At 42.1% G+C, this 25,999-nt stretch overlaps 1 protein-coding gene across 2 annotated transcripts in view; it reads right to left on the bottom strand.

The window, feature by feature from the left end:
• LOC129715944 (trichohyalin-like) overlaps positions 1–25,999 on the bottom strand; it is an 81,146-nt gene that overhangs the window by 15,129 nt on the left and 40,018 nt on the right. For both annotated transcript variants that reach the window (XM_055665838.1, XM_055665842.1), the window contains 12 exons: positions 24,506–24,544; positions 22,849–22,884; positions 16,844–16,879; positions 16,722–16,754; positions 16,500–16,529; positions 15,006–15,044; positions 13,649–13,681; positions 12,391–12,429; positions 8,898–8,936; positions 6,503–6,541; positions 5,063–5,101; positions 4,281–4,319 (listed from right to left, as the gene is read on the bottom strand). In XM_055665838.1, the coding sequence (XP_055521813.1) occupies positions 4,281–4,319; positions 5,063–5,101; positions 6,503–6,541; positions 8,898–8,936; positions 12,391–12,429; positions 13,649–13,681; positions 15,006–15,044; positions 16,500–16,529; positions 16,722–16,754; positions 16,844–16,879; positions 22,849–22,884; positions 24,506–24,544 (441 nt within the window). The remainder of the gene's footprint in view (positions 1–4,280; positions 4,320–5,062; positions 5,102–6,502; positions 6,542–8,897; positions 8,937–12,390; positions 12,430–13,648; positions 13,682–15,005; positions 15,045–16,499; positions 16,530–16,721; positions 16,755–16,843; positions 16,880–22,848; positions 22,885–24,505; positions 24,545–25,999) is intronic.

The following is a 25,999-nucleotide window of genomic DNA, read 5'->3' as shown; positions in this document are numbered from 1 at the left end:
CAAAGGATACTATATGGCAAGCATTGATCTCAAAGATGCTTACTATCTGGTACCTATACATAAGGATTATAGCAGATACCTTAAATTTATCTGGATGGGGGAGCTGTGGCAGTATAACGCACTGCCTAATGGGCTTACTTCAGCCCCAAGATTATTCACTAAAATATTAAAACCAGCCATGGCAACATTAAGGAAACATAATCATAGTCATGGCATATTTGGACGACATCCTCATAGTTGGGAAAACTATGGAATTGGCTGTAGCAGCAGTATCAGCTACTAAACAGCTCCTAGAAGCACTAGGGTTCGTCTTACATCCAGATAAATCCAAGTTAAATCCATCCACGATAATGGACTACCTGGGTTTCACAATTAACTCAGTCCAAATGACTATTACCCTGCCAAGGGAAAAGATGATTGCATTAGTACAATCATGCAATAACTTAAAGATTAACAAAAAACCAACTATTCGCCAAGTGGCAGCAGTAATTGGGAAAATGGTAGCAGCATTTCCAGCTATCCAATTTGGACCTTTGCACTATCAAAATTTACAAAGAGCAAAGGTGAAGGCACTAAAACAACATAAAGGTCATTATGACCGAGTCATGATTTTACCCCCTGAAGCAATATCAGAGCTACAGTGGTGGATACAAAACATTTGGCATAGTTGTAGTCCTATTATTATTACTAATGCTACTTTAGTACTCCAAACAGATGCCAGTGCTAAAGGCTGGGGAGCAACTAACTCCATATCCAGCACAGGTGGTAGATGGACTAACTTAGAATCATCATTACTATCTACACTGGGCATTAATTATTTGGAAATGTTGGGCGCCTTTTATGGTTTGAAAGCATATGTATCCAATATGCATCACTTGCATGTTAGATTACAAATAGACAATACTACGGTGGTGGCTTACATTAACCATATGGGCGGAATAAAATCTTTATCATGCGACAAATTGGTCAATACGATTTGGCAATGGTGTGTCGAAAGACATATTTGGCTTTCAGCTACCTATCTACCAGGTAAGCTAAATACAGTGGCGGACACCAGGTCACGCAAATTCAATGACAACATCGAATGGATGTTAAATCCTAAAGCATTTGCTAAAATTGTAAAGCAATATGGAAAGCCAGATATCGATTTATTTGCATCAAGACTGAATCACCAATTAACTACGTATGTCGCGTGGGAACCAGATCCAGAGGCAGCAGCGGTAGATGCCTTCACGCTGGATTGGGGAAAGTTCTTTTTCTATGCCTTTCCTCCCTTCTGCCTCATCAGTCGGGTACTTCGCAAAATTCAGATGGATTCAGCATCTGGAATTTTGGTGGTGCCCGACTGGCCTACACAGCCATGGTTCCCAGTACTCCATGACATGGTGGTGGAATCACCAATGGTGTTTCCCAGTCATCCAGGGCTATTGACTCACCCAGTGTCAGGCATAAGCCATCCATGCCATCAAGACATGAAACTCCTGGGTTGCAGATTCTAAACCGACCCTATCTGGACCTGGGATTATCGCAACAAACCATCACCACCATGTCAGCATCCCTGAGAACATCTACAAAGAGGCAGTACCTAACCAACATCAAGAAATGGGAGAGGTACTGCCAAGAAACAGGGACTTCTTACGAAACAGCCACAGTAGCCAATGTTCTCGAGTTCCTGGCCTACTTACATCACCATGAGGATATGAGCTACAGTGCCATCAACACGGCACGTAGTGCCCTCTCCAACTACCTCAAACCTGCAGGACATCAGCCCATGGGGTCCCATCCGCTGGTGGTCAAACTGATGAGGGGCATATATAACATCAAGCCCCCCAAGCCTAGATATACTCAAATTTGGGACATCAGTGTTGTGCTCACATACCTTCGGGACAGACCACCAGCAAGATCCCTCAGCCTTGAGCAATTAACATTAAAAACGCTCATGCTTATGGCACTAGTATCTGCACAGAGGGTCCAGTCATTGCATAAACTTCGACTGGACAGCATGGAAACAACGTCAGACCAGGTAACCTTCACTCTACAAGGTCTGATAAAACAAAGCAGGCCAGGAACATCCAACACGCTAGTGGTATTCCGGGCCTACCCACCAGAGCCACGATTGTGTGTGGTGACCCACCTCAAACATTACATTGACACAACCCATAATATCCGAGGAAGTGAAAGAGCCTTATGGGTCAGCCACAAAAAACCACATGGCAGGGTAACGAGCCAGACCATTTCAAGATGGTTAAAACAGGTATTGGAAGCTGCTGGAATAGACATTAATGTTTACAAATCTCATTCCACCAGGGCAGCATCCACATCAACGGCAGCAAGGATGAATGTGCCTATTGACCTCATCCTGAACAAAGCAGGATGGTCGAGGGAATCCACATTTCGAACGTTCTATGACAAGCCTTTGGTGAAGCCTGATTTATTTGCAGCAAGAATATTAGAAACTGCAAATATTTAATTTAAAGCCCGGGGGAGCTATTTGTTTTTTGTTATTGTTAATAAATACCGTTTTGTTTTGAAAACAGATTCATTGGTTGATTACAATAACACTTCCTTCCTCAAGAGCTTTCGGCAGTGAGTGAGTAAAACTGTTACACAGTTTGAAATCACAGAGCTTTGAAATCTTCATGAAGTCACTCACGTGACTCCGAAGTAAAATAGTAAGATTAAACGAGAACTTACCAGTTTGAAGTTTGATCTGTATTTTATGAGGAGTTACGATGAGGGATTACGTGCCCTCCGCTCCCACCCTCATTACATGGATCAAACTGATAATTGATGTCTCTTTATTCTTTACTATGTTACTTCAAATACGTGTGTCTGTCTGTGATTCCACACCGCTGCTTGGAAGCATGCCGCGCCTGCGCCTTGAGCGGGCTTCTTCACGTAATCCCTCATCGCAACTCCTCATAAAATACAGATCAAACTTCAAACTGGTAAGTTCTCGTTTAATCTTACTATTCTGCTTGCATTTGGCCCTATTCCCTGCCTGTTCTTGTGTATAAATGTCTCTTAAACATTCTGCTTCTATAATCTCCCCAGGCACCTTCCCACTCTCTATGTAAAAAATCTTGCCTCTACTTCAAGTTTTCTCCCTCTGATTTTAAAGCTATGCCCTCTAGTCTTTGACATTTCCACCCCGGGAACATTTTTATTGACCATCCACCCTGTGTGTGCCTCTCATAATTTTATATACGTCTATCAGGTCTCCCAGCCTCTGATGCCCTAATGAAAATCATCCAAGTTTGTCCAAACTTTCCTTAGAGGTATCCTGCAATCCCAGCAGCATTCTAGTAAAACCAATTCTGTACCCCTCTTTAGACAGACCATGTCCTTCCTATAATGGGGCATACAGAAAAGCATACAATATTTCCAATGTGGCCCATTCAAGAGCTCTCCCGTGTTTAAAAGTAAAATCAAACTCGTGGAAGCACGTAGAATGTACGTAGTGGGTACGTCGGAGCTCGGGGACGTCTCTTAGCGGCTCGTAACGCTAACGGCAGGTACTCGGGAAACGCGGCAAGCTTGGGAAGATTCGTGAAGATTTTTCAAGATGTTGAAAAATGTCCACGAGAGCCCCGAGTACCTGCGAGCGGCCATTACCGTAAATCTCAGAGTTCGAATCAGGGCAAACTCGGGAAAACTCTTGAATGAACTCGTACAGTGGGACAGGGCTTTTACACTCAATGCCCTGTCCAAGGAAGGCAAGCTTACCATATGCCTTCTTTACCAATCTGTCCTCTTGTGTTGCTACTTTCAGGGAGCTTTGATCTTATAACCATATAACAATTACAGCACGGAAACATCTTGAACCTCAAGATCCCTCTGTACATCGATACAGATATGTGTGGGTCTTGTCGATCATTAACTGTATACTTTCCCCTTATATTCAACCTCACATAGTGCAACATCTCGCACTTACCCGTTTTTAACGTATTCTCCTGTCTGTTAATAGGAATTATTTCTATCCAGACCCTTCATGATTTTAATTACCTTTATTTGATTCTCCTCTAACTATTGTTCTCTGGGATATTACCCCCCCCCCCCCCCCAAATGAAGAAATGTGCAAGGGCCACAATGGTGTAGATTATAAGTTCAGGAATATAAGAAATACATTATATAAATGATCAGTATTTCTGACAACAGATTTCTTGAATCTGGTAAAAAATCTAATAACAGCGGTGGTGATAAGCATGGAAGTACAATGCAAAAGGGGAAAATAATTGAAACATTTTTCACATTTAGTCTTGTTTCATTCCATTACTTACCGTGTCGTTCAAATTCGTCCAACTCTTGCATTTCAACCTCTGTTAATAGAAATATGAATAGTATTTGTCTAGAGGATATGAATCTTGCTTGACAGAAACACATTAAAAAAACATTTGTGATCCAACCATGATATTTTAACAGGTCCAGCTAGTGAAATGTAAAAAAAAAATGGTGCAATGCCATTAAACTGGAAAGAGTGCAGAGAAGATTGACAAGGATGTTGCCTAGACTCAGACTCTATAGGGAGGAGTAGAAACAGGATAGGATTTCCTTGGAGTGCAGGAGGCTGAGGGATGATTTTATACAGATTAGTTTAGTTTAGAGATACAGCGCGGAAACGGGCCCTTCGGCCCACCGGGTCCGCGCCGACCAGCGATCCCCGCACATTAAGATCGCTGTCAGGCAGCCTCTCTACCGCTGCGCCACCTTACCGCCTGTATAAAATTGTACAGGGAATGCACAGTCTGTTTCCCAGGGTATGGGGAATTAGGAACTAGAGTGCATCTTGGCCAGCATGGACACACGTTGGATTGAAGGGCCTTTTCCGAGCTCTGTAACTCTCTGATTAGGGAAACTGGAATATTCTGGAGCAGGGAAGTTGAGGATTAGATTTTGTTTAAAATATTTAAAGGTTTGGCACAGTAAATAAGTGGCAGCATGGAAATACACACAAAAAATGAGGAAAAGAGATAATTAGACTGAGCTAATGCTGACACCAAGAACTGTCTTCGAAAGCAAAGTTTAAGCATTATTCTCATTATTATTTGGTTTTCAGTATTACCTTGTTGTTCAAAGTAGTCCAGTTCCTCTTGTTCTCTCTCTGTTAACAAATGCAGACGTTACATTCTCATTAATAATGACACAATATATGAAGCATTCTGCCAATAATTCTATACGTGGCCTTCCATTGGGGATGATACCTAGCCTTATGTTGAGTTTGTTTTTCTTTTGAGGTGGCCAATAAATAGCAGGATAGTACAACAACAATGCCCACAACTTTTCCTCATTTTGTATTATCAAATGAAATGAGACGAAAGACTGGAAAAATATGGGCAGTTTTTAATATCATTTCTGCTATCAATGTTGAAGTTCATTGTGGAGATGCAAAAGAGACTGCTCGTGTTGGAATTTCGAGCTAAAAACAGATTGATGGAGGAACTCAGCTGGTCAGGTGGCATCTATGGAGGGAAATGGACAGGGAACATTTTGGGTGGGGAATTGTCTGAAGGGTTTAGTTTAAAGTTAAAACATAGAAACAGGCCCTTCAGCCCAATGATTCTATGCTGACCATTCACACTAGTTCTATGTTATCCCACTTTTGCATCCACTCCCTACGCGAGAGAGGCAATTTATAGAGGCCAATTAACTAACAAACCCCCATATTTTTGTGATGTAGGAGGAAACCAGAGGATCTGAAGGAAACATGGTCACAGGGAGAGTGTGGATAATGTAGAAACATGATCACAGGGACAGAATGCACTGGGGAGGCAAATTCACTGGTTGTTTTCTAGAGAATGTTAGATTTAGCTCTTAAGGCTAAAGGAATCAATGAATTTGGGGAAAAGCAGGAACAGGGTACTGATTTTGGATGGATCAGCCATGATCATATTGAATGGCTGGCTCTAAGGGCCAAATGGCCTACTCCTACACCTATTTTTCTATGTCTATGTTTCTATGTCTGCAAACTCCACACAGACAGCCCACCCAAGGTCAGGATCGAACCTGGGTCTCAGGTGCCATGAAACAGCAGCTCTACCTGCTGTGTCACTGTGCCGCCCTTAATCTCGACCTGAAACGTTGTCTGTCCCCCCACAGTTGCTGCTTGTCCACTAAATTTCTCCAGCAGTCTGATTTTTGCTTGTGGTTCTTTGTCATGCGTTCAGAATATGAAATTATTTGGAGCCAAAGATTTTCCAAAATGATTTAATATATTAATTAATTAATTAATGAATACGGTATTATTCAGTCTCAACAAAGCATTGCTTAATGGTCACTTTGGAGCAATAGAATTATTATTCAGGGCATGATAGTTATACCATGCTGAAGGATTAATTGATAAGCAACTATAAGGTAAAATCCTGACAAGGCTTTGAGAATGATTTTGCATTTGGTTCTATACTTCCTTCTCAGTGTTAAAAACCAGCCATATAATAACAATATAACACCTTAGAATAAAAGCACTAATATTTTCCATGTACCCAGGTCTCAGTCAAGGACTTACTTATGGTCTCAAGATAGTCTTGATCACAATGTAGTTTTTCTGTGGAGAAACAGACATTTTCAGCTGAAAACTTGTACAAAGTACAATGAGACTAGAAGCACCATGCGCTGGTTCGAAGTGTGTAACAAGTAATTATTATCAACTGAAATCGTTGCCAAAAATTCATCATGTCCGTAGGTAGACATTGCAAGAAGGTTGTAACCTGTAGGACCGTGTGAATATGGTACTGGCGACTGTTAAAGCTAGAAATCCATCAGCTGGCTCCAATATGCCTGCTCCATGTTTAGTTAACCTCATTGGATTGCTTTCACTGAAATCACTTTGGAGGGATTTAATGTATTTTTAATTGGAGGCATTCTTTTTGGATAAAAGCGTACCCTGAACACAGGAGGCTGAGAAGTGATCTCGGGTGTATGGACAGGAAAGGCTTTGAGGAAGACTGGCCAAATGCGGGCTAATGGGTGGGGCATCTCAGTCTGCCTATCCAAATCCACCCTCACCTGTATGCTATCACTTGCCAGGCTTTATCCTGCCCCACACCTCTCCTTCCAGCTTTCTTCCACCTCTCCCTCCCGACCAACCACAATCAGCCTGAAGAAGGGACACGACCTAAAACATTCATGTTCTTGAGAGATTCCTGTTAAACTGAGTTACTCGAGCACCTTGTATCTTTTTTAAGGGTTACATCATTGTGATCTTGAGTTTGTAGTAATACCCATAGATTTAAGGAGTTTACTGCATTGTATCTGGGTTGAATCTGTGCTGGATCAAAGGGCTGAATGGCCTACCCCAGGTGCTGGGGTAGGCCATTCAGCCCTTTGATCCAGCACCGCCATTCAATATGATCATGGCTCATTATCCAAAATCATTACCCCGTTCCTGCCTTCTCCCCATAAACCTTGATTCCATAAGCCCTTAAGACCTATATCTCTCTTGAATATATAATCTTCTGATTCCAAACATAAATTGTCTCTTTTATCCTTGATTGGGCCAACTTTCTCCTTAGTTTTTCTCCTGAAAATACCTGAGGATTTTCTACTTATCAAGAACATTTCATGGCCCATTATAGCTCTCCTGATATCCTGTTACCTCCTAATTCCTTTATATTTTAAAAGGTCCTGTCCATTTTCTAAACTTTACATACGCTTATTTTATTGCAACAGTATTTGTCATTCAAGGTTCCCAAACCTTGCCATCCTTGTCTTTAAATGTCCTTGTTCATAATTATCTATTAATATTGTTAAGCGGCAAAGAGTGCAGAGAAAATATACGAGGATGTTGCCAAAACTGGGAAGCCTGGGCTATTGGGGGCGCTTGGGCAGTCTAGGGCTTTATTCCTTGAACGCAGGATGCTGTAGGGTGATCTTATAGAGGTGCAATAACAGTGACAATAGAGGTGATAAAGCACCATTGTGTAAGGTGAATGCACAATCTTTGATTAGGAAAGATTTCAAGAGATATGAGCCAAACGTGGGCAGGTGGGAATAGTGTAGATGGGGCATCTTAGATGGCATGGGCAAGTTGGGCCGAAGGGCCTGTTTCCATGTTGCATGTCTCTATGAACATGACTCTAAATGGATGCACATATTTCACTCCTGCTACTGTACTTGAGACCTGAGGTTGGTGTGGATCAACAATGCGTTATAATAAAACTAGTGCTTAATGAGTGATTGCTTTCAATTAGTTTGTACACGCTTTAATCTCTATATACGACTGTGATACTCTAACACAAAACATTTGCATAGATAATGTAATTGATCCTTGGTACTAATTTAATGCATTTAGCACAATAAAATATTTTGAAAAGAGTGGCAATCTAAACATGAACATTGTCAGATTTCTCCTCTGGAATAGAAAGGCATTTCTTTCTTGACACTAACAGTTCTCAGAGAAAGAAAATTTAGTGCCTGGTTCAGAGGGCGAATGTTTACAGATGTGCGGAGTACATTTTTCTTACACAGATGATTTAAGAAAGAACTGCAGATGCTGGAAAAATCGAAGGTAGGCAAAAATGCTGGAGAAACTCAGCGAGTGAGGCAGCATCTATGGGGCGAAGGAATAGGTGATGTTTCGGCTACCTATTCCTTCGCTGCATAGATGCTGCCTCACCCGCTGAGTTTCTCCAACATATTTGGCTACCTTTACACAGATGGTGGTGGGTGCCACGAGCATACTGCCTGGGCTGGTAATAGATAGATACAATAGTGGTGTTTCAGAGCGTTGTGGACAGGCACATGGATATGCAGTAAGCCTGCCATGATGGAGTAAAAGCACTTTGCAGGATAGGATGTTTTTTCCCCTGGAAATTTGCTGTTGCCTTATTGACGTCCAAGGATAAATTTCATAAAAGTCACATGAAAGATCACAAGATGAGTAGGTTTTATAACAAACTCACCTCGCTCATCGTGCAGATCGTGTTGAAGATCTTGCCACTCTGTTGTGAGAGAACAGAGCGATTTAGCTAAATCATTGCACATCTAATTGACAAGCTAATAATCTAAGTTGAAACATAGTAGCACAAAGAACTGCAGTTGCTGGAATGTTGCGTGACGCCCCTGTCCCACTTAGGAAACCTGAACGGAAACCTCTGGAGACTTTGCGCCCACCCAAGGTTTCCGTGCGGTTCCCGGAGGTTGTTGTCAGTCTCCCTACCTGCTTCCACTACCTGCAACCTCCGGGAACCACACGGAAACCATGGGTGGGGCGCAAAGTCTCCAGAGGTTGCCGTTCAGGTTTCCTAAGTGGGACAGGGGCATAACACATAAGGTGCTGGGGTCTGGTGCTACACGCTTTCAAGCTTCTGAATTTGCTGCTGGACAGGAGTGGGGGGAAAAGAAGGAATGACTAGGGTGGGAATAGTTTAGTTTAGTTTGGAGATACAGCTTGGAAACAGGCTCATTGGCCCATCGAGTGCACGTCAACCAGTGATCACCACTACACTAGTTCTATCCTACACCCTGCTAGAGACAATTTACACAAGCCGATTAAGCTACAAACCTGCACATCCTTAGAATGTGGGAGGAACCCGAAACACCCTGAAAAAACATACATGGTCACACGGAGAACGTTTAAACTCCGTATAGACAGCACCCCTGGTCAGAATCGAACCGGTCCCTGGCACTGTAAGGCTGCAACTTTGCCACTGCCACTGTGCCACCCAAGGCCCTTGATTATGTTGACTGTTTTACTGAGACAGCGTGATGGAGTTGATAGTGGGGACTAATTCAGTGGTAGCATGTTCAGAAGACATGGGCTGCACCGCAATGACCCTGAGGTCTATTTATTTGAACAGCAATGCTGCATTTATTATCCATTCCAATCCATTAAAACATTCAGGTAATTCTGGAAACAGCTACTATCTTCCCTTATCTGTGCAGTCACTTCTACTTAGTATCCATCAAAAGTGAAATACTGTTCTAAAAGTTATTACAAATGTTTGGGTATATGTATATGTATATATATTTATTAATGTATATATATATGTATGTGTATATATATACACATATAGACGGTTGGCGGCGCGACTCTGGTCAGCAGCGGCCTCTGCAGCCTGTCCGCGTTTTTATTATTTTTTGTCTGTTTATATGTAGTTTTTGTTATTTTACGTTGGGGTGTGTGTGTGGGGGTGGGGTGGGAGGGAGGGGGGGGAAACTTTTAAATTTCTCCCTGCACTGGAGACCCGACCTTTTTTCGTCGGGTCTCAGTTGTCGTTGAGGCCGCAACGAGGAACGGCCTCCAACAGAAGAAGCCGGGGACTCAGTCCGGAGTCCGGAGCGGGTGGAGCGCTGCTGCTGCTGCTGCTGCTGCTACCGGAGAGTCGGAAGCTCCAACGGCAGGTCTGTGGACGGCGGCACCGGGAGCCCGCGGCTCCCTGGAGGGAGACAGCTTTTCGGGGCTCCTGCAACGGCGACTTCTCCCGCCCGAGTTGCGGGGTCGAAGAACTCCGGGAGCGGGGCCTACATCACCGCCCCGCGCGGCTTGGAATGGCCGCGGGACACTGCGAGCGCACGCCGGGGACTCCAACATCAAGACCCGGTGTGCGACCTCGCACCACCCGGCGTGGCTTTAATGGCCGCGGGACAATTGCCATCGCCAGCCGGGGGCTTTGACTTTGACTCTGACATGGGGGGGGGGGGGGGAGAGTGCAGTGGAGAGATAAGTTTTTTTTGGCCTTCCATCACAGCTATGTGATGGATGTTTATGTAAAATGTAAATTATGTTGTGTCTGGGGTCTATCTGTGTGTAATGTATGGCTGCAGAAACGGCATTTCATTTGGACCTCCAGGGGTCCAAATGACAATTAAATTGACTCTTAATAAAAAATATATATATATGTGTGTGTAAATGTATGTGTATATGTATATATGTATATATATATATATATATATATATATGTATATATATATATATATGTATATATATATATACATATATATATACATGTGTATATATATATATATATATATATACACACACACACATATGTATATGTATATATGTGTATATATATATATATGTGTGTATATATATATGTATGTGTGTGTGTGTGTATATATATATATATATATATATATATATACACACATATGTATGTGTATATATATATATATATATATATATATATACACACACACACACCCACAACACACACACACACACACAACACACACACACACACACACACACACACACACACACACACACACACACACACACACACACACACACACACTAAACTTTTGTTGTTTAACTGGTTCTACAGAGAACTGTGTTTATATATCTGTTGTGCAAGTAAGAATCTCATTGCTTGGGATATATGACAATAAAATCCTCTTGACTGCGTTGACACACAGAAATCACTCAAGACTCCTCACTTCTCTCTGCTACCCTTGGGGCAGGGGGTATTGAAGCCTGAAGTCCCACACCACCAGGTTCAGGGGCAGCTACTTTCCTACAACCATCAGGTTCCAAAACCAACCTACACAACCCTAACTATCTCCACAATGGAACACAATGGGACACCTCGCATTGTCAGAGACTTGTCTTTTTTAATTTATGTTTTAGCACTAGTGTTTTGTTTTTTGGGCACAGTCTACTTTCTATTTGAAGTCTATGTGTAATTTATGTACAATGTGTGAATCTATCAATCTCTATAATGCTGCTGTGAAGCACAATTTTTCATTGTACCTGTACCTCGAACACATAACATTAACTTGCGAGCACATGACATTAACTGCGAGCAGCACCGGAAATTGGAGGAACAGCACCTCATATTCCGTTTGGGGAGTCTGCATCCTGGGGGCATGAACATCGAATTCTCCCAATTTTGTTAGTCCTTGCTGTCTCCTCCCCTTCCTCAGTCCCCCTGCTGTCTCCTCCCATCCCCCAACCTTCGGGCTCCTCCTCCTTTTTCCTTTCTTGTCCCCGCCCACCCCGCCCCCGATCAGTCTGAAGAAGGGTTGCGGCCCGAAACGTTGCCTATTTCCTTCGCTCCATAGATGCTGCTGCACCCGCTGAGTTTCTCCAGCTTTTTTGTGTAACCTGACATTAACTTGCACTTGTTCAAGCTGCCTGAGGCAAACTATTCCCATTGGTAGATCAGGAGACATAAATTCAAAGTGATGAGCTAAAAATACGAGGGGAGGGGAGAGGGTGCTCTTGTTAGACATACATAAGCTGCAGTTCACCCCTTGTAACGAAGTAGAAATAGTGTCAGTCAGGGATTTGAGAATAGAATTGGACAGACCTGAGTAATAAACTGCAAGGCTACTGGGAAAGAATGGCAGATTAGACTGACACAGTTGTTGAACAGAAGCAAATGAATTAAATAGAGGATAATTTTAAGTCATCGCAATCCAATTTAAATAGATTTTTTCACTGGAACTTACGATCTTGCATATCAGCATTCATATTCTGAACCAAGTTTTCTGTTAAAAAAAATAATGAGCAAAATTCAGTATTGTTTTCAGATGATAAGCAAGTTAACTACATGTGTTCTAGGTATTTTGATGGTAATGATCAATCATTTTTCTTTATTCAAACAATCAACAAAGTAGTCAAATTCATTCATCACGCACTCTCAATTTGCAACAAAATCAGAAAATATTGAAACATTTATGTTGGAGTTGTATTTGTACAATATAGTGGTGAGACTACACTTGGACCATTGTGTCAGTTTAGGTCATCCTGTTTATAGCAAAGCTGGAAAGAGTGCAGAGATTTATGAGGATGTTTCCTAGACTGAGTTATTGGCAGGCAGGTTGGGCAGGCTAGGATTTCATTCCTTTAGACTCTCTCCAATGCCAGCACATCCTTCCTCAGATATTGAGACCACAACTGCTCAACATACTCCAAATGCAGTCTGACCAGTGCCTTATAAAGCCTCAACATTAAATCCTTGTTTTTATATTCTAGTCCTTTCAAAATAAATGCGAGCATTGCGTTTCCCTTCCTAAAGGGCCTGTCCCACTTTCACGACCTAATTCATGATCTCTGCCGAGTTTCCCCTTGACTCATACGCGCAGCATGGTCGTCACGAGGTCGTAGGAGATCGTAGGTTAGGTTGTGATGCTAGTCGTAAGTACTCGTGGCATCAAGTAGGTCGGGGCGTTTTTCTACCCCGATGAAAAATGTCCACGAGTAATAAAGGTTGTGAATTAGGTTATGAAAGTGGGGCAGGCCCTTTACTACTGATTCGGCTTGCAAATAAACCATTTGGGAATCCTGCACCAGCACTCCCAAGTCCCTTTGCACCTCCGATTTCTGAATGTTCTCCTCATTTAGAAAATAGTCTGCACCTTCATTCTTACTATGCATTCAAAATGCATTCAGTCGGAAATTGAATAGGCACTCGTACCCCATCTCAGCCAGGTGACTCTTTGCCAGCCCAGGTCTTGATCAGTTAGTTCACAGCTGCCTTGAGGAAGGTCAGTCACTACTCTAGACTGAGTTACAAACCCCCAAACTTCCTTTGGATGGTCAGAGGATCCCCATTCCCCACTATGCTTATAGCAAACTCCTCAGCAATTTGGAAACTAATGTTCCTGCGTCCTAATTAGAACTGCGGTCAAATAATGATCATACTGTTGTACTATGCTGCCCTGAAAGTACAATATTTTAGAAAACCTAATTCAAAACAAAACATACCTATTTTTGAAGCTCGTTCATCCAGTAACCTCTCTGTAAATAAATAATAGATTTACTGAAATAAACTCTTACTTGTTTAAAAATGTTATCAATGTCATTGCTTCTAAGTATTAAGTGAGGGGAACTGAGAAAGTTCACCAATAATTGGGATGGTGCAGCAATAGCACTAGAGACCCAGGTTTGATCCTGACCACGGGTGCTCTCTATATGGAGTTTGCACGTTTTCTCCCTGTGAACGTTTGGGTTTTTTTTCTGGGTGCTCCGGCTTCTTCCCACATTCCAAAGACGTACAGGTTTGTAGGTTAATTGGCTTCTGTAAATTGTCCCTAGTGTGTAGGATAGAACTAGTGTTCAGTTGATTGTTAGTCATCGCGGACTCTGTGGGCCGAAGGGCCAGTTTCTACATTGTATCTCTAAACACATAGGTTAAAGTTCGTTAGTGATAGCCATCCAGTACTGCGGAGGGATTACGTAAGTACCCCTAAACATTACTTAATAAAAACAATTCTGAGGTCTCCATCTCCAAACAAATGACAACCAGATAGTCCGTTCAAGTCCATGCTTTTAAGAAATCAATAACTGGTTAGTTAAAAATCATTGAAGGCTAGATGTGATAACTTGCTTTAGATCCATAGTTTTGATAACTTTCCTTAGTTTCATTCCATTTTATGTTGTTAGTTGGATGCCTCTAACAACACAATTTCAACCACATAGTCGACATTTTTGTTAGAAGAATATAGCAGAAGATAGATTGTGGAGTTGCTTAAAATCCCAAACTGGATTTTTATTGATTCCGATGATATCTCAAACTTACTTGAGTTAAGCTGAGAGTGACTCAGTGGCCAATTACAGATTGTTGTGCACTGGTACTTATGGTCTGAAGAAGGGTTTCGGCCCGAAACGTTGCCTATTTCCTTCGCTCCATAGATGCTGCTGCACCCACTGAGTTTCTCCAGCTTTTTTGTGTATCTTCGATTTTCCAGCATCTGCAGTTCCTTCTTGAATACTTATGGTGTAGGTTGGTTTATCCATGTGTCTGAACTACCATGATCTACCATTCAATAAGATCAGTTGGTCGTGGCAATAAATTCCTGCATTAGCTTCCTCCACTGTTTCCTTCAGTTGTTAAAAATATATATGGTTCTACCTTGAATACTGTCGGTAACTAATTCTCCACAACACTCTCGGGTGGAAAAAATTTCCCTCCCAGAGAAAACATTGCCCATGCACTTTGCTGTCAAACTCATCAAGAATTTGATATGTTTCAATAAGATTGTCTCTCATTCTTCTAAAACTGGCCCAGTCTACAGATGACATTCATTGTCACGATCATCCCAGAATCAACACTGAAACTTACGTCTTTGATGGACTTCATGTTCTTCAATCTTCAGCCAATCTGTTGATGGAAAGTAGGCGGTTATGTTCAGAAATACATTATGACTGCGATCACAGAAATGTTGAAACTGGCTCTATCTCCAAAACCTGCAGGAGCATCGTGATCTTTACTTGCTATCCTTGTGCAACAGTTCAATTGCAGTTTGCAGTTCAAGGCTGACTCCTTATGTGTGCACTACAATAAGGTCCCCGGTCCCCGGATTCCATGCCACTGGATTCTGACCCAGATTTGTCAAGGACTGTGTGGGGGCTGTCTGTGCACCAGTCTCCCCGCGTTAAACAAAGTCACGGAACAGGCGTCCTCCATGAAAGGACAGTCATACTCATTTCGGGTGACCGCCGATGATGGTGTGTGCACTACAATAAGGTAGGGATGTGCAGCCACCGGCATTTGGACAAGCAGCGTTGCCCTCAGAATACTATTTGTCAAGTGAACAATTCAACACACACACGCTCACACTCACACAGTCTCACAGATATACTCTCTCTCACACGTATACACACACACGCTCTCTCTTTACACACACCACAATGTTGCTGCAACCTAATGACATGCTGTGCTTTTTAAGAGAGGCAGGGAAGTGATGGGTAGGAATTGCGAGGAGTTGATATAGACCCAATGTGCTGAATGACCTGTAACTATTCCTAACGCAGTGATGGAGGCTCCTCCCCACTCCTCTCTCTTCAAGTTGTCTTCCTGACCTATTCCCTAAACTCGGAAAGTCTCCCCAACCTCCTCCCTCTCCAAAATGGGACTCTGTCACCAGTTCACTCAGCTGGGTGGGCCCCTGTTTCTGACCAACTTCACAATAGGATTCTCTCTCCCACATGTGCTCGATCCTCACATGCCTCCCTGGTATATGGACACACTGATATGTTCTGTAGTCATTGCCTACTATGCTCTGTTGTGCTGAAGCAAAGCTAGAATTTCATTGTCCTATCAGGGACACATGACAATAAACTCTCTTGAATCTATTAGTCATCTCTTTCCCCAACCTCTCCCTCCCCCCCCCCCCCCCCCCCCGGCAATCATTGCCTCCTACATCCATCCCTCCCTCCCTGCCCCCTCAGATTTGATTTACTTCACAATCCACACCCTGTCTCCGAGCAATCTATTTTCGCATTCATCTTCCAGCCTCTCCTATCTGAGTTCCAAACTCACTTCCTCAGCACCATACTCCACTGGCATCCAGAAATGGCCCCCATGTGTGATTTCACATGAAGGACTGATCTATGATGCCTTGATTCCTTGATCCTATTGTGACTGGGCCTTCACACAAAATTGCCTATCTTTAATGTTTTAAGGTGTGCTATAATATCTGGGCCACTGTCTTTTTCTTTGACCAACAATTGTAGAGATTAGTAAATAGATTGCCAGCTGTATACTAATGTAGCGAATAATAATGATTTTTTTAAAGAAAAGTATCCTTAAAATAATCATTTTTAGCATCCTTACCCTTTTCATATCGTTGAACTTCCGCCTTCTCTGTTGGTTAGAAATGATGCAAACAGTTCAATTATTGTACCGTTACTCCTTCTCTGTGAAGAGACACTTAAACATTCTTTCAATGATATCTGATGCCACAATTTTCAAATAAAGAATTCACTTTGTGTGAAGTGGGTGAGAACAAATTGACAGTTCAAATCAGGAGTTTTACACTCCTGACATTGAACTTACCTTTAATGAGTTTTTGGTCTTGCACCTTTTCGGCTGCAATGAACAATATTATTCATTGTTATAATTAAAATTGCATGCATCACATTCACATTGATTAAAATTCTCACTGATATTGAGCCTACCTTTGACGATTTTTTGGTCGTGCCCCCCTCCCCTTTCTGTTGAAGAAGAATAAATTTGCTTCATTAAAAATGTGCGCATTTGTAACCTTACTTGCAATATTTAATCCTGACTATCTTTTCCCCCTGAAAAATCTTAACAACCTGTTATCGAGTAGCAACCTTAGCTAAATTAGCTAAATAATCTTAACTGGATGGGATGAGGTGGTGGTAATTGTTGATCATTAATCAGGCGAAGGATATGGGGAGAGGGAATGGAAGGAACAAGTAGCAAACTACTTGGTAAGCATTTCGAAACCTTAAGACCCTGTCCCACGATACGGGTTTACCCAAGAGCTCTCCCGAGTTTAAAAAAAAAATCAAACGTGGTATTCTACGAACTCCTACGACCTTCCACGAGTATGTTCACGAGCTCCTACGAGTAAAAAGTAACAATTTTTTTCATCACGAGTATTTTTTCACTCGTGAACATTTTTCAGACATTTTTCATCACAGTAAAAAAATTTACGAGATTTTTTTTTTACTGTGATGAAAAATGTCTGTGAAAAATGTTCACGAGTGAAAAAATACTCGTGATGAAAAAAATGGTTACTTTTTACTCGTAGGAGCTCGTGAACATACTCGTGGAAGGTCATAGGAGTTCGTAGAATACCACGAGTTTGATTTTGTTTTTTACTCGGGAGAGCTCTTGGGTGAACTCGCATCATGGGACAGGGCCTTTAGGCTTCCTTCAACTAATGTTAACTAATACAGTCGACAGTTAGACAATGCTTCATGAGGCAAGACTCATGTTGCTCATGGACTTTTTATGTATGCTAAACCAGTGCTAAAGGAGACAAAATAAGCATTGTTTAACACTGGACACCACTGTGGCATGCCTGTGATCTCCAAAACAATTAATCTGACACTTGTTTCTCGTTTAAGTATCCCCTTAGTTCACCACTTGTTCCTTCTACTCCTTATTCTGTGCATAATTCTTTGCCCCCATTATGACAAGGAATTCACACAAGGTATTTCCAGCATTTTCTGTTTTTATTTTAGATTTCTGGCAACTGCCGCTTTTTGTCTTTCATAAGAAGATTTGCCAGAATGCTACTTGGAATAAAAGATATCAGCTCTAAGGAAAGGTTGGACAAACATATTGTATTTTCTGGACCATTGAAGATTGTGGGGAAATCTGATAGAAACATATGAAATTATGAGAAGCATGGATAGGGTAAATAGTCAGAATCTTTTTTAGACTTGAGATACAGGGTATTAAGAAAGTATTCAGACCACTTCACTTTTTCCACATTTTGTTACGTTACAGCCTTATTCTAAAATGGATTAAATTCATTTTATTATCATCAATCTACACACAATACCCCCATAATAAAAAGGTGAAAAGAGGTGTTTAGACATTTTTGCAAAGTAATTAAAAAGAAATAACTGAAAGATCACATTTACAAAAGTATTCAGACCCTTTACTCAGAACTTTGTTGAGGCACCTTTGGCAGCGATTACAGCCTCAAGTCTTCTTGGGTATGACGCTACAAGCTTGGCACACCTGTATTTGGGTAATTTCTTCCATTCTTCTCTGCAGTTCCTCTCAAGCTCTGTCAGGTTGGATGGGGAGCGTCGATGCACAGCTATTTTCAGGTCCCTCCAGAGATGTTCGATCGGGTTCAAGTCCGGGCTCTGGCTGGGCCACTCAAAGACATTCACAGACTTGTCACAAAGCCACTCCTGTGTTGTCTTGGCTGCGTGCTTAGGGTCATTGTCCTGTTGGAAGGTGAACCTCCGCCCCAGTCTGAGGTCCAGAACGCTCTGGAGCAGGTTTTCATCAAGGATCTCTCTGTACTTTGCTCCGTTCATCTTTCCCTCGATCCTGACTAGTCTCCCAGTTCCTGCCGCTGAAAAACATCCCCACAGCATGATGTTGCCACCACCATGCTTCACCATAGGTATGGTATTGGCCAGGTGATGAGAGGTGTCTGGTTTCCTCCAGGCGTGACGCTTGGCATTCAGACCAGAGTCTGGTTTCATCAGACCAGAGAACCTTGTTTAGGTGCCTTTTGGCAAACTCCAAGCGGGCTGTCATGTGCCTTTTACTGAGTGACTTCCTTCTGGCCACTTTACCATAAAGGCCCGATTGATGGAATGCTGCATATATAGTTGTCCTTCTGGAAGGTTCTCCCATCTCCACAGAGGAACTCTGGAGTCTGTCAGAGTGACTATTGGGTTCTTGGTCACCTCCCTGACCAAGGCCTTTCTCCCGATTGCTCAGTTTGGCCAGGTGGCCAGCTCTATGAAGAGTCCTGGTGGTTCCAAAGTTCTTCCATTTAAGAATGACGGAGGCCACTATGCTCTTCATGACCTGCAATGCTGCATAAGTTGTTTTATACCCTTCCCCAGATCTATGTCTCAACACAATCCTGTCTCGGAGGTCTACGGACAATTCCTTCGTCTTCATGGCTTGGTTTTTGCTCTGACATACACTGTCAACTGTGGGACCTTATACAGCCAGGTGTGTGCCTTTCCAAATCATGTCCAATCAATTTAATTTACCACTGGTGGACTCCAATCAAGTTGTAGAAACTTCTCAAGGATAATCAAAGGAAACAGGATGAACCTAAGCTCAATTCTGTGTCATAGCAAAGGGTCTGAATACTTATGTAAATGATATTTCAGTTATTTATTTTTAATTACTTTGCAAAAATTTCTAAACACCTGTTTTCACTTTTTTATTATGTGTAGATTGATGATAATAAAATGGGGAGATTTATTATGGGGAGATTGATGCAGATTGTGTGCAGATTGATGATAAAAAAAAAAAAAATAATAATCTTTTAGAATAAGGCTGTAACGTGGAAAAAGTGAAGGGCGTATGAATACTTTCTGAATGCACTGTACATTGTGGAAAATAGGTCCTTTGACCCACCAAGTCCATGCCAAACAGCAATCACCCCGTACACTAGCACTATCCTACACACTATGGACAATTTATCATTTACAGAAGCCAACTAACCTATAAACCTGTATGTCTTTGGAGAGTGGGAGAAAACCGATGCACCCGGAGAAAACCCACGTTGCCACAGGGAGAACGCATAACCTCTATACAGACAGCACCCGTAGTCAGGATTGAATCTGGGTCCCTGGCGCTGTAAGGCAGCAACTCTACTGCTGTGCCACTGTGCCACCCTAAGGGTGCAGGGTGTAAACTCAAAGACTAGAGGGCATATCTTTAAGATAAGAGGGGAAAATTTAAAGGTGATGTGCAGGGTAAGTTTTTTAAACAGTGGTGGATACCGGGAACGCACTGCTAAGGGTGGTGGTGGAGACAGATAGTGACATTTAAGAGACTTTTAGATAGGCACATGTAGATACAGGAAATGGAGGGATATAGATCATGTGCAGCAGAGGAGAAAAGGTTCAGCATCATATTGGTGCCGAAGGACTTGTTGCTGTGCTGTTCTCTTCTATATACTTAGTTATTTTGTTCACTGTTAACAGATGAATATTGGTTCATCAAAATGCACTTTGATTTCTTTGCTAGATAATTACAAATTTGTTTTCAAGCTCACTAAAATGGCAGCCTTCTACGCCCTTACGGATTTGCAAACCGAGTCCTCATTTATTTCCTTGGCCGGAGGAGGGAGGTGGGGGTGGGATCACTGTTGTGCCTGGCAGATTTTTCATGGGTGCAATTGCCATAGAATAGTCAGTCCACTAACTGCAGTTACTACTTTATCTATTGATAGATAGAACTTTACATAATACTTTGATCATTGGGATATGAAGAAAGTGGTGCTGAGCTACCAAATCAGCGATCTTATTGGGGTATCTAAATCTAAATCTAAATCTTATTAGTTGGGGTATCTAAATCTTATTAGTTATTTATGTTATGACATTGGATGGAAGCTGCATATCAAATCTTGTTGCGCTTATGTGCAATGACAATAAAATATATTATTATTATTATTATTATTATTATTGAATGATAAGGCAAGACTTGGAGGGCCAAATGGCCCACTCCTGCTTCTTTTTCTTACTTGTCTACAATTTTCAACTGTCTGTAGTATCAGCTGTAAATTAATCTCTTCATTTACAATCACATACTGATCTTTGATTTTGGGAACTTTGCAATGGTGTGTTTTCCAAGTTATAACAGCACAGAAACATGTCCTTTGGTCCAACTCGCACATGCCCTTCCAAGGTGCTCCATCTGAGACGCTCTTTGACCCACATCCTAGTAAATCATTCATATCCGTATACTGGATAAAGTGTCTTTAAAATGTTATTATACTCGCTTCAACCATTTCCTCTGGCAGCTCGATTCATATATGTGTCACACATACTGTGAAAAAGTTGTTCCTTGGATTCCTGTTAGGTTTTTCCGCTTTCACCTAAACCTATGCCTTCTAAATCTGATTCCCCTCCTCTGTATCAAAGCTCGAAAAAAACCTGACTTGCAAAGGGCACCGTCCAAACCTAGACATGTAGGTATTGTGGCTTAAGTAAAAAAAAAATACTTGCAGATAATCTAAAAAAGCGAATTATCTTAGTGCTGTACAGTCCGCAGTCCACCTTATCCATACCATTGGTATATTGAATGTCTCATTTGCCGGCATTGGCCCATATCCCTGTAAAAACTTTGTATTCATATATAGCTCGAAAAGTCTTTTAAAAGTTGTCATTGTATCGGCTTCTATAGCTTCCTCTGGCAGTTCATTCCGGTAAGGACTACCCTGAATGAAAAGATTGCCCCTGAGGTTCCTCATAAATCTCTCCCCTCTCACCTTAAGCCTATGCCCTTTAGCTTTAGAATCCTCCCCCCCCAAGGAAAAGGACTGTGTGTTTACTTTATTCTTGCTCCAGATGTAGTTGTCCCATTATTATTCCCTATCCATCCACTTTAGTATCACAGCCATGGAATCACACTGAACATTGGCCATCCATGTCCCTGTGGATCACCAAGTATCTATCTGGATGAATCCCCCATTTACCATCAGTTGGTCCCATGGCCTTTTCTTCCTCTTGCTTATTCGCATAGATACCTTTTAATTGTTTTAAGTTTCCATCAGACCCTCAACAGACTGTGTTCTGTATTCCATCCACCCACTGGTGAAAAACGTATTGCTCAGACCTCCTCTGAACTTCTTTCCCTAAACCTGTGGCTTCTTGCTCTAGTTGTCTCTCATATATATAACATTATGTGGGGCAGAGTGGATTAGTTTAACTTGGCATCATGTTCAGCATAGATATTTTGGGCCAAGAGGCTATTCCTGTGCTGTACTGTTCTACATGTTTTAGGTTTAAAGACTAGAAGTTTCATTGCAATTTTTGGAGTCAATTTGCATTGCCAAAGTTTGTGGCACAGCAAAATGTTGTTAACTTAATAGATTTGGTTTGCAGTGTTGTAAATTATATTGGCCCTTTGAAAATTAAAATTCAGTTCAAGATTCATTTGCTAGAATTTATTTAAAAGTTGAATGAATTTAGGATAATAGGTGACAACCATTATTGACCATGGTTTAAAATTCAATTATACAATTATGCTTTGAGCATAACAAAGAACATGGAACAACACAGCGTGGGAACAGTGTGCATACCGAACATGATGCCAAGTTAAATCAATCTCCTCTGCCTGGTCGTGATCCATATCTCTCCATTCCCAGTATAACTATGTGCCTATCCAAAAGCTTCTTAAATGCCACTATCATATTTGCTTTCACCGCTACTCCTGGCAGTGTATTCCAGGCACTCACCATTTTCTGTGTAAAAGACTTGCCTCGCACATCTACTTTAAACTTTGCCCCTCGCACCTGAAAGCTTTGGCCTCTATTCTTTGACATTTCCACCTTGGGAAAAGCATTCTGACTGTCCACCATTATCTGTGCCTCGCAAAATTTTATATACTCAATCTGGTCTCCCCTTGTCCTCCGATTCTCCGGAGTAAACAATCCAAGTTTGTCCAACCTCTCATTGCTAACACCCTCTAATTTGTGTTTTGTCATTTGGTTACTTACGTGTTTTAGCAACCTTTTTTCCATGCTTTGTGCACCCTAATGGTAAAGAATTAAAGCAGAGCTTAACTCTTCCATGTGAAAACAATTCCATTGACACAAAAGTGTTGCTAAACACAAAAAATAAATAGGCAGAGATATAGAGTGACCTCATCCTAATTGTTGATATTTAAAAAAAGCTAAAAGCTTATTTTGGTTTGGTCCCCAAGATTGATTTGCTCTGGATCCTAAACAATGTGACCTGCGTGATTAAAATGGCTGAAATACACTTTGACAGTCAGCAAAGCTGTCCTCAGCTTTGCCAGCTGTCAAACCTGCCACATGCTTTGAATACTTCTGAAGTATTCTGAAGAAGGGTTTCCTATCTCCTTCGCTCCATAGATGCTGCTGCACCCATTGAGTTTCTCCAGCATTTTTGTCTACCTTTGAATACTTCTAACTGGCCATCACTATATTCTAAAACTATTAAATACTGTGGTAAAATTATTGGGAAAATCATAAGCAATGTTGTAATATATCATAGTAGAAATGTTTATTACATGGGTATTATGGTAAAGCTGTACTGAAAGTACAATGCACTGCTTTGTCACCCTGATATTGGAAGGAGATTATTAAATGAGAGAGGGTGCAAAGAAGATTTACGAGGATCATTTTTTAATTCCTGTGTAGGAAGCCGAGGGCTGACTTTACAGATGTTTATAAAATCATAAGGGAATAGCCAGGGTGATTGGTCACAGTTTTTTCCCCATGGTAGGGGAAAACTAGAGGGCATAGATTTAAGATGATAATAGACAAGAGACAATAGGTGCAGGAGTAGGCCATTCGGCCCCTCAATCCAGCACCGCCATTCAAAGTGATCATGGCTGATCATCCACAATTAGTACCCCGTTCCTGCCTTCTCCCCATATTCCCTGACTCCGCTATCGTCAAGTGCCCTATCTAGCTCTCTCTTAAAAGTATCCAGAGAACCTGCCTCTACCGCTCTCTGAGGCAGAGAATTCCACATCTCTGTGTGTGAAAAAATGTTTCCCCAAGAGGGGATAGTCTGAAAGGGGATTTGAGGGGCAACTTTTTCACACATACGATAATGGGTATGTGGAAAGAGCTGTCAAGGGAAGTGGCAGAGGTGGGTACTACAACAACATTTAAGACATTTACACAGGCACATGATAGAAACAGTTTAGAGGGACATAGGTCAAACACTGGCAAATGGGATGAGCTCAGGTAAGCGACTTAGCCAGCGTAATCAAATTGGATCAAAGGACCTGTTTCCGTGCTGTACAACTCTATGACTCTACAGCTCTATGGCTATTTTCATTAAATACTCTCAGACCTGATGCACGTTTTCAACCCAAAATGTCGACCATCTCCACAGATGCTGCTTGACCTGCTCAGTTCTTCCAGCAATTTATTTTTTGAACTAAATAGTATTTTTGTAACTAGGATGCAGGAAAAACTCCAAGTCCTGGGTACACAAATCTTGAAAGGCAATAAGCCAGGTGGAGAAAGGTGTTAAAATATGAACTGTGACAAAATCAAGGCACAAATGTGAGCAGAAATGTCTGGTTGCATTTCATAGCTTAGGTTAAACAACATTAGATTAAATTTCATGGGAGTCAACATTTTATAAAATATGTCAAGTAAATCTGTTTGGACTTGCGTTTTTCAACTGGTTTCTTTTTGAAAACGTCCTTCCTTCCTGTTGAATAGAAAGATTTCATTTGAGAAACACTTGAAGTATCCACTGCAATCAACTGATGAATTAGTTCTATGAGCAATAAGAGCATTGTTAAATATATCCATTTCCCTCCGCAGACAGTGCCTGACCACCGAGCTCCTCCAGCACTTTGTGCTATGTTATAAGTGCTGAGGTTGGAATTATACAGGCAAGGGAACAAGAAAGAGCAGTAAACTAATCTGACCACTGACAACCCCAAGTTCCATTCATGCTTTCTCCTGGTTTACTGACAATACAAAACGGGCAAGAAACTGTGATGGGCGTTCAACTACGAGCAACATTTGGGGCAAAAGAAGGGCAGCAGTCAGAAACAACATCCTCTGTCAATCAGTGAAAGAAAGAAAGTGTGGAGATGAGAGATACAAGATAGACACAAAATGCTGGAGTAACTCAGCGGGACAGGCAGCATCTCTGGAGAGAAAGAATGGGTGATGTTTCGGGTCGAGACCCTTCTTCAGACTGATGTCAGGGGAGCGGGCGGGACAGAGATAAAATGTCAGAGACAGTAAGACTGGTGGGAGAACTGGGAAGGGGGAGGGGAGGGGATGGAGAGAGAGTGTAAGCAAAGGCTATTTGAAGTTAGAGAAGTCAATGTTCATACCGCTGGGGTGTAAGCTGCCCAAGCAAAATATGAGGTGTTGTTCCTCCAATTTGAGCTGGGCCTCACTCTGACAAAGGAGGAGGCTCAGGACAGAAAGGTCAGTGTGGGAATGGGAGGGGGAGTGTTGAGCAACTGGGAGATCAGGTAGGTTTAGGCGGACTGGGCGGAGGTGTTCAGGGAAACCTTTGCCCAGCCTGCGCTTGGTATATCGTTGATATATAGGAGTCCACACCTGGAACAGCGGATACAGTAGATGAGGTTGGAAGAGGTGCAAGTGAATCTCTGCTTCACCTGAAAAGACTGTTGGGGTCCTTGGACATAGTAGAGGGGGGGAGGTATAGGGACAGGTATTGCATCTCCTGTGGTTGCAGGGAAACTAACCAGGGTAATGTGGAGAGGACGGTCTCTGCGGAAGTTGGAAAGGGGTGGAGATGGGAAGATGTGGCCAGTAGTGGGATCCCGTTGGAGATGGTGAAAATGTCAGAGGATTATGTGCTGTATGCGATGGCTGATGGGGTGGAAGGTGAGGACAAGGGGGACTCTGTCCTTGTTACAAATGGGGGGAGGGGGAGCAAGAGCGGAGTTGCGGGATATCGAGGAGACCCTAGTGAGAGCCTCATCAACAATGGAAGGGAACCCTCATTCCCTAAAGAATGAGGATATCTCAGATGTCCTGGTATGGAGCACCTCTTGGACGCAGATGCAGTGTAGATGGAGGAATTGGGGAGCAGGGGATAGAGTCTTTACAGGAAGCATGGTGGGAAGAAGTGTAGTTTAGATAGCTATGGGAGTCAGTGGGTTTATAATAGATGTCA

This window comes from Leucoraja erinacea, chromosome 2 (assembly GCF_028641065.1).
Source record: "Leucoraja erinacea ecotype New England chromosome 2, Leri_hhj_1, whole genome shotgun sequence".
Taxonomy (NCBI): Eukaryota; Metazoa; Chordata; class Chondrichthyes; order Rajiformes; family Rajidae; genus Leucoraja; species Leucoraja erinaceus.
The sequence above is the reverse complement of the archived record's forward strand: the minus strand, read 5'-3'. Positions and strand labels throughout refer to the sequence as shown.